Raw genomic sequence first — 18,512 nt, 5'->3', positions numbered from 1 at the left:
TGCTTTCCACGGACTTCAATCTTCCTGATGTGTTCAGTTCGCTAGCAATGAGCCTCTCAACAACAGCTTCATGCTATGATGCCTAGGCTCAACATGATTGCTCCACCCGCGCGCTTGCTGATCAGGATCTTTAGTGGGGCTTCAGAGGCTTGTGGTTGCGTTGATCCTGCAAACATTTCAATTCCATCTATTTTGCCACACATACTACCTACCTAGGTACTGACCGCATTGGTTTTCGACAATTCACTATCGCACTTATGCAAGATACCAACTGTTACCCTTGAAAGCGCGTATTTCTCGCCCTAAATCGCGCAGTGTTTTGTCAATACTTGGTGGTTATAAGATTTCTCTTATCAAGTAACTTTTCTCAATCATGTTTGCATGATTTTTCTTGAAAATCATCAATCAGAATCCCGTGAGGATGCAGGTTCAGAGCATCGTTGCAGAAGTCATTGGACTCTCTGTTATCGGACTTTTTACGCTGCCATCCATTGTGACAATCTCGAGAACTCCATATCGACGAAAGGGAACCCCAAGTTGGCTTGACGATAAGGATGGAAGCACAACTACTGCCAGTGAACATGATTTCAACGCAAATATCCCAAAGATATGCTTGTCTATCTCCCTTATATTAGGCATTTTCACTTTTGTTCTGAAGACTCTCCAATCAGGCAGCACCGAGCATTCCCCTGTGGAAATAGCAACTGACATCGTGGGATGGGTTAGTTTTCGACCTCCAGTCCGCGCCCCGCGATGCTAACTATTGCAGTTCCTATTGACGATACAAGTGTTTGCAGTGTGCTTTACGAAAGATAATATCATAAGCTACACGCAAGGCAAATATACTGCAGCTTCCTGCTTTGCTTTCCTTGGCATGGCCGTTGTTGAGGATGAAGAAGCTCTGAGACGTCCATGGTCAATTTCCACTGGATTATCTATTGCCCGGATGGTCACCATAATTGCTGTTGCGATTGCGAGTACGTCAATACCACGAAGACCTCAGGTCTTTTATCATGGACGACTCGTTCTAAACGAATTCAACGTTTCATTTCTCAGCCGATTCACCTTCTCATCAATAGAGTATTTACTCCAAAGAGCGAAGCGACAAAATGATTTGGATATGGAAGAACTTCCTACAATGAACTACTCAAAAAGATCAAAGACTCTCAGCCGTGCATGGGTAGCTAGGAGCAGCTCTGGGCGATTGTGGGTGAGGTTATTGAAAGTCTATACATGGCCCCTTTGCCTACAAATCATTCTAGGTTTGATTCATGCTTTTCTGGCTATTGGACCCCAGTTAGCGATATTTAAGATACTCAGCGCAATGGAGTCTGGGAAGACTGGAAGGCAGCTGGCCTTTTATATTTTGGCTTTTGGACTCGCTACTGTTATAGCTTCATGGGTTGAAGGTACGTGCCAGTCACTCAAACCTATATCTACTTCCATTGACCTAACTTTGCGCAACAGCGATGCAAGATATTACAAGCACGAGCCTGGTATCTGTTCCGATGCGAGCTCAACTATCAGCGTTGATATTCGAAAAGACTATGCGTCGCAAAGATGCAAAAGGCGGTTCGGCATCATTGGAAAATAAGGAAGGTGTTCCCTCTGATGACATAGACCCAGACAAGACATCTCAAAAAATCCTCAATTTAATTGGGGTAGACACTGGGAGAATTTGTGATTGTGCCAGACAAACATTCGAGATCGTTCAGGCCCCTGGCCGAATTATCATATCTGTAGGATTTTTGGTCACATTATTGAGCTGGCAGGGGATTTTGCTTGGCTTTTGGTGCGTAACCTGGACTTAAGTTCTTCCCATATTGTCAAACGTACTGAAGCTAATTTATCAGTTTTGTCTTCCTAACCTTCCCCATTACCCGTCGCTATTCTAAAAAATTTACTGCCTCGCAGGGAATTCTGATGCAGACTAGAGATAAGAAAGCTGCAATTATTGGCGAAGCTCTTCAAGGCTTCCGTCAGATCAAATTCTCTGCACTTGAGGATCGATGGGAAAGGTCTATCATGGCAATGCGAGATGTCGAGCTTACAGCAACGTGGGACGTTCTGATGTCCAGAATTATGTTGATTGCATGCTGGATTTTGAACCCACTTATGACAGCCGCAATCGCATTGGGAGTTCATTCGTATATCTGCAGACAGCTAACACCCGCACAAGCATTCACTGCCATTGGTGTATTTCTGCAGCTGGATCACTGTATGCAATCTCTTCCCAACATAATAACACAGATGATCGCCGCCAACGTGTCTTTACAACGTGTCGAGAGTTTCCTTGATTCGCCGGAAGTTGGAAACATTCTTTCCAGCCCAGTTCAGCTACTTGAAACAACGGATTCCGATTCACCCGTGATAGTTTTTGAGGGTGCAAGATTAAGCTGGCCTAGCGATGATGAGTATGTTGAAGCCGAAAGCGAGCGATTTATTCTCCAGGATATCAATATCTCGTTTCCAGTCAACCAATTGACGATTATTTGTGGAAAAACCGGTTCTGGAAAAAGCTTGTTACTAAATTCCATTCTTGGTGAAGCAGAGCTCATCTCCGGCAAAATTACGGTGCCGGAAAGACCATCTGACCAATATGACCATCATGCAAATAAAGATAACTGGATAATTCCCCACTCGATTGCATTTGTTGCACAGATTCCCTGGATTGAAAATTGTACAATTAAGGAAAATGTTCTTTTTGGCCTACCACTAGATCTGGACCGTTACGAACAAGTCATAGAAGCTTGTGCCTTGACTAAAGATCTTGAACTCCTGTCAGACGGACATGAAACAGAAGTTGGAACTGGTGGAATCAATTTAAGTGGTGGCCAGCGAGTAAGTAACACAGCATTTATTAAAGACTAGATGCTCGTGCTCTTCCCTCATATCTTAATTTGGTCACTGCAGTCAAACTCTGCTCCATACACAAGTCTAACTGACTGCTGATTTAGTGGCGATTAACTTTGGCACGAGCATTGTATTCACGTGCTGGGATTGTCTTGTTAGATGATATATTCAGTGCTGTCGATGTTCACGTTGGGCAATTCATTCTCAGCAATGCTCTTGTCGGAGAGCTGAGCGCTGGTCGCACCATAATATTGGCAACTCACCATTTATCTTTATGCAAATCGTACGTTAAGTCTATTGTAGAGCTCGAAGATGGTATTGCCAAACAGTTCTCGAGTGTTCAGGAATTGGAGGAATATCTTGGGGCACCCGTCGAAAGCTTGGACGATACCGACGAGACTTTAGTCACCACCGAAGATATCTTGCAGGAAGGTACCATCCTCGATACGCCAGACCTCAGTACTTCGACAATTAAAAGGACCGATCCTCTCAAATTTGTGACGGATGAGTTTCGCAAGCAAGGAAGTATTGGATCTTCAGTGTACTCGAAGTGGCTTAAATCCTGCGGTGGATGGACCATTGGAATGATATTCCTTCTGATTTATACTATATCCACCTCATTCAATCTTGGTAAGAAACCATTTCTCGGACCCATTCAAGAAAACAGAAACTAAAAGTAATGCCCCAGGCCGAACATACTGGCTTCGATTCTGGACAAGTACCGATGGCGAGAACGAACGCAATTTACAAGCAAGATCTTATCACCCGCAGATATTCCTAGCCTCTTCTGGATCAGATGGCAATATTACCACGCTATCACTCGAAGCAATAAGTAAACATAGCACAAACTTCTATCTCGGAATATATTTTGCACTTTGTGTCGCTGTCAGCATTTTCCGTATCTATGGCTATATTTACGCATACAAGCAATCTATTCGAGGATCCAAGAACCTCTTTCAGACAATGCTCTTCAAAGTTTTAAGAGCTCCTTTACGTTGGATAGATACTGTTCCATTCGGAAGAGTTATGAATAGGTTCACTACTGACTTCAACACGGTTGACTTTGATATTGTGGTGAGAATAATTGTTTCTTAGTTGCACCTCGTCATTGACTAGTTCGCCCAATTGATGGAATCCTTTCACCCCTGGATTCACCCATTTCTGACACTTTGTACTTTTAGGACACACTCACGTGGGGTTTCGGTGACGTCTTCAGGTTATTCGGCATAGCGATTGCAGGGTAAGTAGTTTTTCCTTCTCCATATAAACTCTGCTAAGAAGATGAAAAGAATGTTCTTGTCACCATACGTATTATTGTTAACAATTGCCGCATCTGCATTTTCTACATATCTCGCACTTCAAGCCATCACTGCAGCAAGAGCAATCAGACGCTTGGATTCTATTAACAGATCCCTTGTATTTGAGCAGTTTCGCACTATCTTGATTGGCATCACTACCATAAGAGCTTTTGAAAAGAGGGATAATTATCTTGAAAAAGTATACCGTAAAATTGACGACTCAAGCTCAACACTATGGAACACAACACTTTGTCACAACTGGCTTGTTTTGAGAATAGGTGGCATGGCTTCAGCGGCATACACAATGGCCATCGCAGCGATTGTGGCCGCTACTGTAACTGATGCAGGGCTTGCTGGATTTGTCCTTGCCATATCTCTGGAATTCTCAAGTGCTCTATTTTGGTCACTTTTTCATGCAGGTTTCCTCGAATTACGCATGAATGCTGCAGAGCGCGTGATTGAATATGCTGAAATGCCTACCGAGACTTTAGATGGCGAGGAGCCGCCCGCAAGTTGGCCAACAGCCGGATGTTTGGAAGTGAAAAATTTGGTGGTTGCATACAACCATGATTTGGCACCCGTTTTGAAAGGTTTAACGTTCAATATTGATCGTCAAATGAGGTAAATATTTGACTCCAGCCCCTCCGATGTACTCTAGTCTAATATGGTCTTAGGGTAGGGATTGTTGGTCGCACGGGATCTGGGAAATCTACATTAACATTAACACTTTTCCGTTTTCTGGAAGCGAGAGAAGGTAGCATTGTCATTGATGGTCACGATATCTCGAGACTAAAGCTACAATCTCTGCGCCGTAATCTCGCCATCATCCCTCAAGATCCCGTTTTGTTCTCAGGTTCGAGTTTTTCCAATTTTGCGCTCAAAAATTTGCACTAACAAAGGGCTAGGAACGCTCCGAAGCAATTTGGATGCAAACAACGAGTATGATGACACGGCTCTCTTTGATGCTCTTCGCCGAGTTCACCTCATTGACCCATCTGTCTCTGGCATCGAAACCCCATCCTCGTGCTCATCCCGAAATCAAAATATCTTCCTTTCGCTCAACAGCTCTATCTCTGAAGGTGGATTGAATCTCTCCCAAGGTCAACGTCAACTATTGTGCCTCGCACGTGCCATTATTCGTCGACCTAAAATCCTCATTCTCGACGAGGCTACTTCATCTGTGGATGTCCAGACGGATGCACTTATTCAGCAAAGCATTCGTGAGGAATTTGCAGATAGCACTCTCTTGGTTATTGCGCATAGACTCAGTACGATAGCTGATTTTCAGAAGATCATGGTGATGCATGATGGAAAAGTGGCGGAGATGGGAAGTCCGAAGGAGTTAATCGATAAGAAGGGTATGTTTTGGGGGATGGTGAAGGAGAGTGGAGAGGTGGATAAACTAGTGAAGATGAGCAAGGGTTAAGAGAGTAATCTTTATACTGTTATCCACTTTGAGCGAGATGCTTTTGTCTCTTCCGAATTTCTTAGGGTTATCTGGTTTGCCAGGAAAAGTTTTAATGTTCACTTTTGTGTCAAATATTGAGGTTGCTATTTGATGATTTTGAGAAGAAAAACCAATGTACTATGGTGTCACAAACCTTTTTCAGAATGACGTCCACATTTGCAAAACTTCGAATATGCAATATGATGCTGTAAAATCTAGCATCTAGAACTAGAAGTCTAGAAGTCTAGAACTGAAGGAAAACATTCATCATCCATATCATGGTCCCAAGGACTACATTTTGTAAATCTTCTAAATTGTGATTGAGGACTGACCACCCATTGTGATTGTTACTTAATGATTTGAAAATATTCTCCATCTCAAAAATACGTTGACTTTGCATTTCCGCATCTCATTTCCATTCATCGCAGATACACCAAGTAGGAAGTGATATCGTCTATTATTCCCTTCACCAATTTCTCTACTTATTATTAAGCTCTAACCGCAAGCGCGCTCAAACTCGACATCGAAATCTTCACTTTAAAATAGACGGACTTGGAGTGGATTTAGGTTTGTTTGATATCTGCATTTTCCGTGACGGGGGGATTTTAGAGGATAATATTCTATAAGATTGAAATAGGTCAAGCGTGTATATTTATTTTCTAATACTGGTTTTAGTCGTCTGTATAATGTTTGTTTGAGGACTTTTATTCTAGCTCACTTCTTCCTAAGGGGTGAATGAGTAAGTCGAGATGTCCTAAATGTCCTAAACCAAAGCCTACATTATATCAACTTATATAACAAGATCCATTTGTATCAACAGGGCAAATATTTCTGGCGCGCCAAATCCACCAGTGTGTAAAATGAATCTCTACTCTCCACTCAAATAACCTCATCGTGACGTCTCTCTCTCTTCAGGGTTAGGATACCCCTGAGCTTCTAGAAGTTTGGCATTCAGTTTCTAGACGATTATTATTGCGCTAATGCATGGGTTTCTGCTAGAAATGATGATGCCTTTGATGCTCTTGGGTATGACCATGGGCAGAAAGTACCTGCTCTCTATTTAGACCCCATTACCGGACATGTCACTAGATATAGGCGTTAATGGCGATCTCCATATTTAAGATACGTCTATAGTTATTGTTAGCAAGATATAGCGCACTAAGAATCCACGTTGGAAAATCCCTCGGAATTCAATATATAACTGCAGTGTGCCTCGAGACTATGTGGATATTGCGAATTTGACTCTCATATTTCACTAATTATAATTGAGCTTCAATCTTTTCGCTTAGTAATAGGGAAAAATATTTATAGTGCGATTGGAATTGCTAAGCTGAGGATATTTCACTTTTCATGCACAACGCTAGTGCGAGGTAATATGATGTTTCTGGGACGTGAGTCATTGTCCTATTATTGACGTAGATGAGATGATCACGTCCAAGTCATTGTAAATTTGAAATTCAGCAGGGGAAAAGAAATGGCATCAGACCCTAATTTGCACATCATTATCATATTGAATTTGACAACCTACTAAACATGTGATCTAATGTATCAAGTATATTGTGTATTGCTGACAAACCTACGTTGAGTAAGAACGTAACGACAGCCATTCAAAGTGAAGCTTGATGCTGCGATATTGAGCCAATCATGGAAGACAGAACCAAGACCTGCTGACAACCTGCATAAAGTACACGGCTTTGTTCATCTACAGTATGACATGACAGCCGTGTATCTCTCATCAGATGAATAGCAATGATAATAGATATCAGAAGCACAGAATCTATTCATAGCTATGCTAATGCCGCGGCAATTTTCATGGCCATTTTTAAGGATTGTGTCTTACGTGTATGAGATGCATCCACAAGCATACTAAGTCGTAGAGCCGCTATTTCGGTTTTCATTATTAGCTTCGTACGTCCCAATGGACACCGCCAAGCTATATTCATCAACTTTGACATATCAAATATAGTTTGGGGGTCTTGCAATATGGAGCTGGAATTTAATGAGATAAGACAAGTGTGTATCTTGTCAGGTGCTTTTACGACAGTTCCAAAGATGGGGCAAGATATTGGATGCAAATGTCGAAGACTATACATGTCTTTGCCTTCCTCATTGAGTCTTATCAATTCCATCATGAGATGTGGTTGCAAACGTTGATAGTCGTCGAGAAATTTGATATATCAATGCGGTGCCACCATGCTTGGAATGCTCGATTTGGAAGGAGGGCGTATTTTTTGCAGCGCTGCCTGCGCCATTGGATAAAGAAAATCGCGGGGATGCTAAGAGATCTGAGTTGAATTTCTACTACCATGCCGCGTAAGGATTTAGGCAATATCAAGTACTTCGAAATGTCCTTCCTGAACGCCTCAAGGCCCCTGCATGTGAAATGTGTGTCATTCAGGCGAATGCGAAGCCACAACAAATATCTTCGAAAATTCAATAAGGAGATCCTAGAACTACACAGTGAACAAAAATCTGAAAGTATATTCTCAGCACAAAAAGGAAGGCAGTGTCCATTTAACCTTATTTTAACGTCTTGGCCTCCTTGGCGCTTGAGATAGCATGCTCGGCAAACAGCCCCAGCTTCCTATTTCGACCTGCCGAGGCTGGTCACTGCAGAGTTTTGTTTCAATCTGACATTTGATTTGCTTGATCTTCGTCGTCAAATATTTGTAACTTTGGTGAATGTCGTTCAATGAATCTTGCGAGCTTCTTGTTCAGGAACTCTTGCAAGCTTCTTGTTCAGGAACTCTTGCAAAGGTGCCTCCATTAGTAACCGTAAAGTCGCGATTCAAGAAAAAATATATATCATCAATGCTTTACTCACTCCCAGAACCCGCTTCACTCTACCATCGACTGCGACAAAATGAAGCTCTTTCAAATTCTTAGTTTTGTCTCCGCGGCAACTGTTGGAGCCGCGCTTGGAAACAAGGTGAACTACGATGGCTACCAAGTCTACCGCCTCAAAGCTCAAAATGACAATATTGAGAAAATCAACGACATTGTCTCTTCACTGGATCTCCAAACATGGAAAAAATCGGCCAAACTTGGCACAGCTGATGTGGTTGTACCTCCAGAGCATGTAGACAATTTTTTGAGAATAACCGAGGATATGCAGCGAGAGGTTATGCACAGCAATCTTGGAGAGTCCATTGCGGAAGAGGGACACACCGATACATACTCCACAGAAGCTGGTAAGTCATCGCTATTCTCTCAGAACCTTGCAATTAACAAAACTCAGTCCTCTCACCAAATGCTACGTGGTTCACCGCGTATCATGCATATGCAGACCATATACAATTTCTCAAGGATTTGGTCGCTGCACATCCAGGAAACGCCGAGATCGTAACGGCTGGAAATTCTATTCAAGGCAATGCCATTACCGGAATTCATATCTATGGCAGTTCCGGTAAAGGAGTCAAGCCAGCTGTGCTCTTTCATGGCACCGTGCATGCTAGAGAATGGATTACAACGTTGGTTAGTTGGCAGTTAGTGTAGCATCGAACTTGCAGCAGCTAACATCTTGTAGGTTGTAGAGTACATGGCTTACAACCTTTTGACAAATTATGCTACCAGCACCGAGATCAAAGGATTTGTCGATAAATATGACTATTACATCTTCCCAGTTGTGAATCCTGATGGTAAGTCAATATTATTTGTTCTTTAACATAGCTAGCTGACTTCAGCCGTAGGCTTTTTGTACACCCAGAGCACAAATCGTTTGTGGCGCAAAAATCGTCAGACACCACCGTCATCCTCAACTTGTTATGGTAGGGATATCAACCGTAACTGGGCATATAAATGGTCAACCACAGGTGGAGCTTCTACGGACCCTTGTGCCGAAGATTACAGAGGTATGTGTTGTTTGGTACTTGGAGGCAAAGAATAGTGCTAAATATCATTAGGTGTCGCTGCGGTGGACGCTCCGGAAACGAAAGCACTTGCTGCATACGCCAACGCTTTGAAGACGGCCCAAGGATTGAAGCTTTTTATTGATTTCCACTCGTACTCTCAACTTTTTATGACTCGTAAGTCGATCTAACCCATCAAAAATCTGTATGAGTATCTAATCTTACATTCGCAGCGTACGGCTACTCTTGCACTGCTTTGCCAGAGAACAACTCCCAGCTTCAATCACTGGCAGCAGGTTACGTTTCTGCCGTCAAAGCAGTGTATGGAACCAGCTTCAAATACGGACCTATCTGTTCCACCATTTATCAAGCCACTGGGACTAGCGTAGATTATGTCGATGCGACCGTTGGTGCTGATTTCACCTTTACCACGGAATTGAGAGATACTGGAACTTATGGTTTTGTTCTGCCGGCTAGCCAAATCACACCCAGTGCCATTGAGGCCTATGCTGGAGTGAGATCTTTGTTGATTAATATGACATGAAAGTCAAGAAACTTCAACATGAATGTCAGGAAATGGAAACACGCTCTAGCCGGAAGGGGAAAGTGAATGGGCAGTGGATAAAGATAGCAAAAGATGATAAAGAGTGAAAATCTATTCATATAATTGATGCTTTTCTGAGCACATTTTGATTAAGTGGTACCCGTATGTAACGATACTGTACTTGAGGCAGTAGTTGCCTAAGGTTTCGTCTAGTTGGTAGTTATGGGTTCAGGCTTTATCACTGGTATTCACTTGGAAGTGAAGTCGTTACTAGATCAAGTAGAATGTAGGTAAACTAATTGATAACTAAGTTGAGCACGAAGCTCCTAGGGCTCCTTATCACGTGATTTCTGATGGTGCGTGCGCATACGATCTTCAGGTGACCAAGATCACATAACGTAATTTATCACCGAGTGGGCCATATCACCGAGTGGGCCACTTTCACCTCAATTTACACTTTCAAGTACATATTATTCAACAACAATTGAATCAATTGATTGAAACTATTAGGAATCTAATAATCTAGGATCTATTATATTGATTTGACAAGTTCTTGAATTATGACCTGGCTTTCCACACTTACTACAGCATCTACTAGAAGATGCTTCCCCATTAGAATTCCCCCCATTTTGACGCTCGTCGCGTTGAATCTGAATATCAATCTCTTGTTGAGATAATATATCCATAGCTTCTTGTCCAGCAAGTACTTCTTTTTACTGTAATTGAGTTTTTTTGTACGTCGATGTTTGCTTAATGCCTCATTTGCCTTCCGAAGTATACGGTTTTCTGCATTTAAAAGTGTATTTTCATATGCCAATCTTTCTGTGCCTTTAGCTAAAGCTAGTACAGTTTTGAATATAGGTGTAGGAGAGCTTGATTGATGACGAGATATTCGAGATTTTACTAAAGTTGATTGAGAAGGAGCTTCAGTTGGATTGTGAAGGGTTTGAGAGATCCAAAGATCCAAATCGAAAGGAGGAGGAGTAGGTGTATGAATTCGAATATCTAATTTTGAGAGTACAGCTTCGGGATTAAATGGTATTAATCCAGCTCCTCGAAACCCAGCTTTCATATTCTGAACTGTAATTGATTCTTGATATGCAGCTTTAAAAGCTATAAAGAATTCAATCTTGGAGATATGATTGATATGTACCTTAATAAATCCATCAATTTGACAACCATACGAACGTTTTAGGACACTAAAACACCCAACATCAAGTGGTTGAGTTAAATGACTTGAATACAATGGTAATCTTATATATATAATATCATTTGCCTTGCAATATGACTGAAAAGATATTGATTTATGACTTTCGTATCTATCTAATACTAACATTCGATATTTGCCCTTTCTTCGATGAATCGTATGTTTATCGAAATGCTTTAACCATTCTAATCCTGTCTCATTATTCGTCCATCCATTGGAAGTAGGTTTGATAGCCCAATCCGCAGGAAAATCGGTTTCGGTGTACCAATTGGAAAGATGGATTTGTCCTTGAACTACCAGAAATGGAGGTATAGTTTCACCCTCCCCATTACCACATATAATTGCTGTAGCCCATTCTCGATTGCCTGGTTGTACTGCTTTACCTCTGCCTCGTCGTTCAGCATCAGTTACAACCATTGCAGCACTTATAATCCCCATCATAAAGCCTGTTTCGTCGAAATTATAGAAATCGCAATCCAGAATACCATATTTTGCTTGCATATTCGATACCAATCGAAACCACTCCTCAAGAAGCTTAGGGTCTTCGCAGAGAGCTCTTTGAAAATCATAAACACGACTAAAACGCGTCTTTAATTCTGTATGACGCTTTACGAATCGATGAGCCCAGAGCTTTCCAACTTTCTTCGCATTTCTTGATTCAAGAATATAATTCGCCATATCTTCTACACCCTTGATTTTAGGTGGAAATCCTCTTCGATCCATATCAAGTATGTATTCAACAATCACTTTCTCTTCCAATTGTGTAATCTTATGGCAATTCGCTCGAGTTTCTGTACGTGGAGTTAAACCATCCATTCTGTGGCTGATCGTTGTGCGAGGTATATTATATAGTTGAGCAGCCTTCCGAATGCTTAGTTTTTTATCTTTTTGAAAAGCTTCGATAGCTAAGAGTAAACGTGCTTCTTTATTTGTAGATTGCATAATAAATGGTTGATAAAACGCGTGTTGAATATGAAGAGTGTGAATTGAGGTGAAAGTGGCCCACTCGGTGATATGGCCCACTCGGTGATAAATTACGTTACTAATTCGATGAAATCTGATCGTGTTTGCACAAGGCCTAAGCTCTCCTAATTAATCAGTTTGCTACCATCGTAACACCATCAATCCTAATGGTGAATCGTGACACTTCAGTAATGACAATAATGATACGCAATTCGTAACTAATAGTAGAGTATACTAAATGATTGATCTTGATCTTGAGTACGAAGCTCTATACAAAGGGAATCCATCTTGATTATATAGACCTTCGTATTCCAACATTGGAGCGAGGGAGCGAAGGAGCGAGATTCGAATCTCGCTCCCCAGCTCCATCGCTCCCTTACAAGACTATTCATGTGATCCTATAACACGTGATAATAGTTTATAATGTTACAACGTAACACTGAGCAGGGATGGTGGAGCGAAATCGGAAAGTATATTGAAGAATCGTAGCTTAGTCATCGAATTGAAGTTATTCATATAAAAAACCCCGTTCCATAGATTGGACAAGCCACAGTCTCAAAAATGGGCCCTTGAATGATCAACTGATTCGCCGCTACTGTAGGGGGTATATACATATACATATGAGGTGAAAAGGCAGGTTACAAAGCAGGGTGGCTGGTGATATGATCTTAGATTTTATTGGTTTAAATGAACCTTTAAGGTTAGATATATCTGACTAATCTGTGGCTTATCATCCCCCTAGCAAAAATAATTTCTAGTTCTCCACATGTAATCCGACCTCAGAAGAGAGAACCAAACATTTACATGCTCATTGTATAATAACTACCTACCTACCTAGCATTGGATTATCGTAAACACTACGGTATATTCGCCGTGACCTATCAAGATGTTCATATGATGACAATCAATTATTTTCCTTTGTAATATCGAAACATTTAGTGGAACCAGTTGGTTTGCCATCACAGTTCTTGCTCACTGGCATTCGCAAATCTGCGGCGGAAAAACGTGGCTGACTATCCACCTCTTAGTTGTTAAAGATGTGGCTACGCATCATTTCTCATAGTCCCAGATGTGCCATGCCATCAGTCTTAGCTGCCAGAAGCTCAAGACCTCAAATTGTGTCGATTTCCATCCACCGAGGAATCACCAGAGAATTCTCCAAAACCTGCGAAGACACGTCCGATGGTCTATCTCTAAGGAGGGCGAAACCAATTGAGGTCGAAAACAATTTTCAAAGCTTGGACGACCTTGATTCCGCTCGTGCGTCGCATCAGAAGAAGACGGTGGAAACCAGTCCAGAGATGGCGATCTACCGCGTAGCCAACGATTCAAGCCGTGTTGTAGCAAAGAAAAAGGGCATCCGGGATATCAGCCATGGGGTCCAACAAGCGTCCGACGCACACCACCAACTGTTTACGAAGTTCCTAGACCAGCTTGACAATGATGGTTACAGGGCGTATGCGGAACCGTCGCCCTATAGCGCAAAACAGAGAATCCCAGCACTGGACACAAATCCCGAGTCCAAGTCGATGCAGAATGTTCCCGGGATTGACCCAAATGGTGACGAACGAGTTCAAAATTCTGCAGACAGCCTGCACCAGAAAGATTTCCCTGTGTCACTTGAGGAACACGCTCTCATAAATACTAATAGCCCTGTTATACAAGAAACAAGCAACACAAGTGCGACGGTCAATCAAGAAATGGAGCTGCTGCCAAAAATTGAGCAAACTATTAGCATTTGCCTACAACTTGATGAGAGAGTCACGAACGAGTTGGATAGAATGGTGGCTAAATTTTCCCAATATACCCCAATCATGAACAATGGCCGAGCGAACGTTGCTGTTGTAAAGGGTCTACCGGTGCAACATTGGAGACAATACCAAATATTCATGCGATTTCTGCAATTCTGGAGGTCGCCCTTTTACATGGGTCGAGTGAAGCCTCTCATGACACGCCTTGGGCGTTATTGGGAAGTTTCTTGGCAAATAGAGGACTCTCCCGAGATCCTAGCCATCCGTCGAACGTTCCGTCAGGTAACTGAGGACGATCTTCCGCAATATAATTTTACCTCTGACACTTCTTGGGAAGCGAAAGCCGTTGTAACTCGAGGCCTCAGCCGAACTCAGGCGGGGGAAATCGTTGATGCAATCAATGCAAGATGGCCGGATGGGATTGACCTCGGTCTAATCACGCGGTGTGTTTTAATTCATACTATTTTCAGTCATGGCAAGATTCGCACAACAGTCACTAAATCACCCGAATTTCCCTTAATGGGTATAAAACTCAATCAATTATCTCACGATACCAAAAAACGCAAAGAAATCGAAAGCCTATGGAATCGAACAATGTCACAGATTGACACCACATTTTACAAGGCCAGTAAACCAAATAAATTTTACATGACGGCACCTATGAAGAGGAAGTACGAATGAAATCCCATTCGAATCTATTAAATCATTAATTGACATCTCCTATTTTATCACTGTTGAGCTCTACTAAAGTCACGACTGCTACCACTAACACTTTCGTAATCCGCATACCTCATGTCGTTGCTGCAATGACATGCTCTCAAGTGACAGACAGTAATGATTGAGAACAGGCCAGCTAGTTGATACTAATTTTCAAGTCTAACATGGGCATCATTGTATACATCATCCTGGCTTCAAGCTAGAATGAGGTATGCCACCATTTTTCTTACGTCGGTGGTGCTTCGTAGAGATATCCATTTTGAAGCGGACTGAAATAGTAGCGTTCCAAGCTATGAACGATGACAAGGGACTAGCCTTTCCCCAACAATAAATAAACATCATTCTCATACTAGTTGATTAGGGCCGACCGCGCTGATATATCTCCAGTGAGCATCCCTCTTAACTACGCTGCCGCACATATGTGACTTCTTTCATCAAAATGCCCTTGTGCATTATTACAATAGCCCCATTCCAAAAGCGGTAGCTTTGTTTCTAGCCTCCTCTTTGTTGGTGCAATCCAGATCAATCACAATTGGCGATTAGTTTATATGTACAAGCTTCTAAAATTCTTTGTCGCCAAATTGAGGTTTTGAAATCTAAAACCTCGAGTTAACTTTCCATTTCGTTTATTTCATTTAAATACATGCATTGCCAAAATCATGGACCCAGATGATACCAAAGGATCAGAATGGATGCAATCCGAACGCTTTCATCATTATGATGCTCATGAGGAAGTCCGTACTCTGAGCCAAACTGTTGTCGAACAGAGGGATAATTTAATAGAATATACCAAGGGGCTCGAGCAACAACTGCTACCTCGATACGAAATAAATGGTACAAACCCCGCAGCGATATTCGTTTTCCAGAAGAACGCATCCCTTGAGCGCGTCAAATATATCGAAAAAGCTATGGCCGAGTCTGAAAGGGCACATTCTCATAGAGCTCAGGAATGGCAGCGTGAGAGAAACGAATTACATCAACTAATTCATGGAAAAAATGGGTTTAGGGACCAATTGCAAAGTGCGCACGTCGCGCTAGAAATTGCGAATAGCACTCTGCCTTCCGGTACTGTGAGATATGCCAGTGAGTTACCGGACATAGCACAAGTAACAAGAGAGAAGGATGAATTCCAGTACAAGGTAGATAGGTTGGAAGGACGTATCAAAGAGTTACACTCCCAATGGAACGCTGCTCTGAAAGAGGTCGAAGCGTTAAGAGAGCAAAAGATGAAATGGACAAAGGTACAAGATAATTCAATTGCTTTGCAGGAAGCTAATTGGGAAATTGAACGATTACGGAGGGCAAATCAGAGTGAAGATTCTTACCATATGCAGGCATCGCACCGAGAGGTTTTCCGATTGCAACAGGAAAAGGTTGTGTGGGAAGAAGAGGAAATGAGTTTGGAGAGTCACACTGTAGATTTAGCACTACGAATAAGAACTCTGGAGGATTTGGCAGCCGCGTTGGAGGCTCAACAGTCTTCCCCAAATGTACAAATAGCCGACGTAGATGGCGATGGCGGAACACCCTCATCACGAGCAAAGGTGCTTGGAGATGCTGTTTGGAGGCAGTGGTCGGATAGAATATGTCGCCATATTCAGATGCAGCCTCAAGAAGTAGATGATTTATATCATCTGGCCGCAGCAAACCTGTACCGGCCTGGTGGAGACTTACCTGATTCAGACCCAAGCCCTGAGAGTGCACGTCAACAATTTCCAGGTGTGACATGGGTCAAGGAATTAGTTGAACTAGCTCGTGATCGACCAGTAGCTCCATCGGTACCAGAAATCACCTGGAAAAAATGGGCGGATAACCTTCAAGACTTCGTTCTAACTGAACCCAATGAGGTATCTACACTCTACGGGTTGGCTGAGAGAGGGCAGTGCATAGCTGGTGCAGAATGGATTCGTCAACTCATTGCGTATGCCGCCAAATTACCTACCTCTCCAGATTATCCCGGTACTCTGAAAGAATATCAACTCGGCGTCCAAATCAAAGAAGCTAAAGCGAGAATCGAAGAGCTGGAAAATCTTGGCACAGATAGGGAACAAATGGATGAGGAAATGGAGATTTCAAGAATCAGCAAGCAAGTACTTGAAGAGGCGTTTGAAACAGCAAACAGGAGGGTTGAGGAACTTGAAAATGAGATGGAAACAATGTTAGGGCCGTTTGAAGATGAAATAGAACAATTGACAAGGAAACTCGAAGAATCATATCAGCAACAAAATCTTTTTAAGAATTTGTATGAATCAGGAGATACACATAGAGAAGCACTAGATGAAATTGAACATTTAAAGAAAGACCTCAGGACCGCGGATGAACGGGGAACTCGGTTTGCTGGGCTCTATGAGAAAGGGAAGCTACTTTCAGATGAGCATGAGAAAATTTGGCAACAGAAGTTTAATATAGAAGTCGCTGGTGCGGATAAACATGCAGCTGGCTTGGTCGAGGAAGCAGAGACTTTGCAGGGAAGATTGAATGGGGCACATGGTGTTATTGCCGAGTTGGAAAGGAAAATTGAAAAACTGAGAAAAGAGAACGCGTATAGGAATACTGGAGATAGTGGATCAGAAGAAATTGTAGATGGGATGTCATCAGAAGGAAGCCGACAAAATACACCCGATAGCCATGAAATTGGCGAGTCTGAAGAAGAGGAGCAAGAAGAGTCTGCGGAACTCAAAACTGCAAGAATAGATCTCTACAATACTCTGAAAGAAGTCGAGGGACTTAAACTCAAACTCGGATTTGCAGATCGTGCTTTCAATGATATGAGAGATGAGTTTGAAAGGAAAATCGCTACGGTGAAGGATAATGCTAAGGAATATATGACGGAAAAGGAACGAATGGCGGAGAAATTGAGGCTTGCAGAAGAGAAATTCAAAAGAGGAATTGCGGCTGAGGTTAGGAGATTAGAAAGGGAAGGTCTTCTAGAATTAGCAATTTCGGAGAGTCAACCAGAGGCGGATATTATGGGTACGGGAAAAACCAAAGGCAAAGGAAGAAAACGTGCACCCGCAGTACCGAAAGCCAAAAAGCAAGTTACCAAAACAGAAGAGGATGAAAGTCCTCCGATTACTCCGCTGGAAAGTCCACTCGAAAGTCCGGATATCTTGATGAAAGATGACGAGGAATATAAGGGTCCAAAACTTGGTAAAAGGGCGAAGAATACCAAGCAGAGGGATGAGGTGTCGGAGGTTGAGAATGATGGTGGGGTGGGTGCAAGGAGGAGTACGAGGGCGACGAGGAATACGAAGCCTGTTTATACGGAGGTGCCGTTGAAGGTGCTTTTGGGGAAGGAGAAGCGTGTGGGGAGGAAGAGGAAGGTGGATGATGTGATGCAGGGAGTGCAGGTGGTGGAGGGTGGTGAAAGTGGTGGGAGTGTTGAGGGTGAGGGCGGAAGTGGAAGTGGGGAGAGAGAGGAACTTAAGAGGAGGGGTAGTAAGATGGTTTAGTATATTGTAATGCTTCCTTGGAGTCCTTGATATTCTTCGTAGCTTGTAAAATCATAGTTTGTAAAATGACTGTGTAAAATGATTTTGTACTATCTACATATGAATTTGAAAGAGGGAAAGAAGAGAGAAAGAACATAGTAAATAAATAAATACAGGGAATTAGAAAATTATCTATTAAGTCATTCGTTAGATGTTCGTCTAAATGATCTTGCAATCTCGACGTAATCTTATAAAAGACTGATTTTCTTCTAAGTTAACGTTCAGTAATAAATTAGTTAAGTATTAATTTAGATCTTATATAGAGTTCTTGTGACAGAGGTAGCTAATATAATGAAGAAATTACAAATGCTAAGGAGAATAGCGAAAAATCGATTGCTTGATTGTTGGTGATATATAATTGATCTGATGAGGACTGGGTATAGTATAATATTT

At 42.2% G+C, this 18,512-nt stretch overlaps 5 protein-coding genes across 5 annotated transcripts; 4 read left to right on the top strand and 1 right to left on the bottom strand.

The window, feature by feature from the left end:
* Positions 1–421: 421 nt before the first annotated feature.
* Positions 422–5,577, top strand: SS1G_11190 (conserved hypothetical protein; the record flags this gene model as incomplete). The annotated part of the gene is made up of 9 exons (XM_001587898.1): positions 422–721; positions 770–977; positions 1,468–1,739; positions 1,915–2,841; positions 2,958–3,483; positions 3,542–3,927; positions 4,035–4,093; positions 4,143–4,772; positions 5,070–5,577. 9 exons carry the CDS (start codon positions 422–424, stop codon positions 5,575–5,577), a joined length of 3,816 nt encoding a protein of 1,271 aa, XP_001587948.1.
* Positions 5,578–8,461: 2,884 nt separating this feature from the next.
* On the top strand, positions 8,462–9,990 carry SS1G_11189 (hypothetical protein; the record flags this gene model as incomplete). Its single annotated transcript, XM_001587897.1, has 6 exons — positions 8,462–8,789; positions 8,837–9,072; positions 9,125–9,236; positions 9,288–9,449; positions 9,501–9,623; positions 9,680–9,990. 6 exons carry the CDS (start codon positions 8,462–8,464, stop codon positions 9,988–9,990), a joined length of 1,272 nt encoding a protein of 423 aa, XP_001587947.1.
* Positions 9,991–10,522: 532 nt separating this feature from the next.
* On the bottom strand, positions 10,523–12,013 carry SS1G_11188 (hypothetical protein; the record flags this gene model as incomplete). Its single annotated transcript, XM_001587896.1, has 1 exon — positions 10,523–12,013. The coding sequence occupies one exon, from the start codon at positions 12,011–12,013 to the stop codon at positions 10,523–10,525; it is 1,491 nt and encodes a 496-aa protein (XP_001587946.1).
* Positions 12,014–13,236: 1,223 nt separating this feature from the next.
* Positions 13,237–15,031, top strand: SS1G_11187 (predicted protein; the record flags this gene model as incomplete). The annotated part of the gene is made up of 3 exons (XM_001587895.1): positions 13,237–14,354; positions 14,787–14,837; positions 15,016–15,031. 3 exons carry the CDS (start codon positions 13,237–13,239, stop codon positions 15,029–15,031), a joined length of 1,185 nt encoding a protein of 394 aa, XP_001587945.1.
* A 256-nt stretch (positions 15,032–15,287) lies between these two features.
* SS1G_11186 (predicted protein) lies at positions 15,288–18,080 on the top strand (the record flags this gene model as incomplete). The annotated part of the gene is made up of 1 exon (XM_001587894.1): positions 15,288–18,080. One exon carries the CDS (start codon positions 15,288–15,290, stop codon positions 18,078–18,080), a length of 2,793 nt encoding a protein of 930 aa, XP_001587944.1.
* Between the last annotated feature and the right edge of the window lie 432 nt (positions 18,081–18,512).

The sequence above is a fragment of the Sclerotinia sclerotiorum genome, genomic scaffold, assembly GCF_000146945.2.
Source record: "Sclerotinia sclerotiorum 1980 UF-70 scaffold_17 genomic scaffold, whole genome shotgun sequence".
NCBI classification, from domain to species: domain Eukaryota; kingdom Fungi; phylum Ascomycota; class Leotiomycetes; order Helotiales; family Sclerotiniaceae; genus Sclerotinia; species Sclerotinia sclerotiorum.
This window is presented reverse-complemented; position numbering and strand designations above follow the sequence as displayed.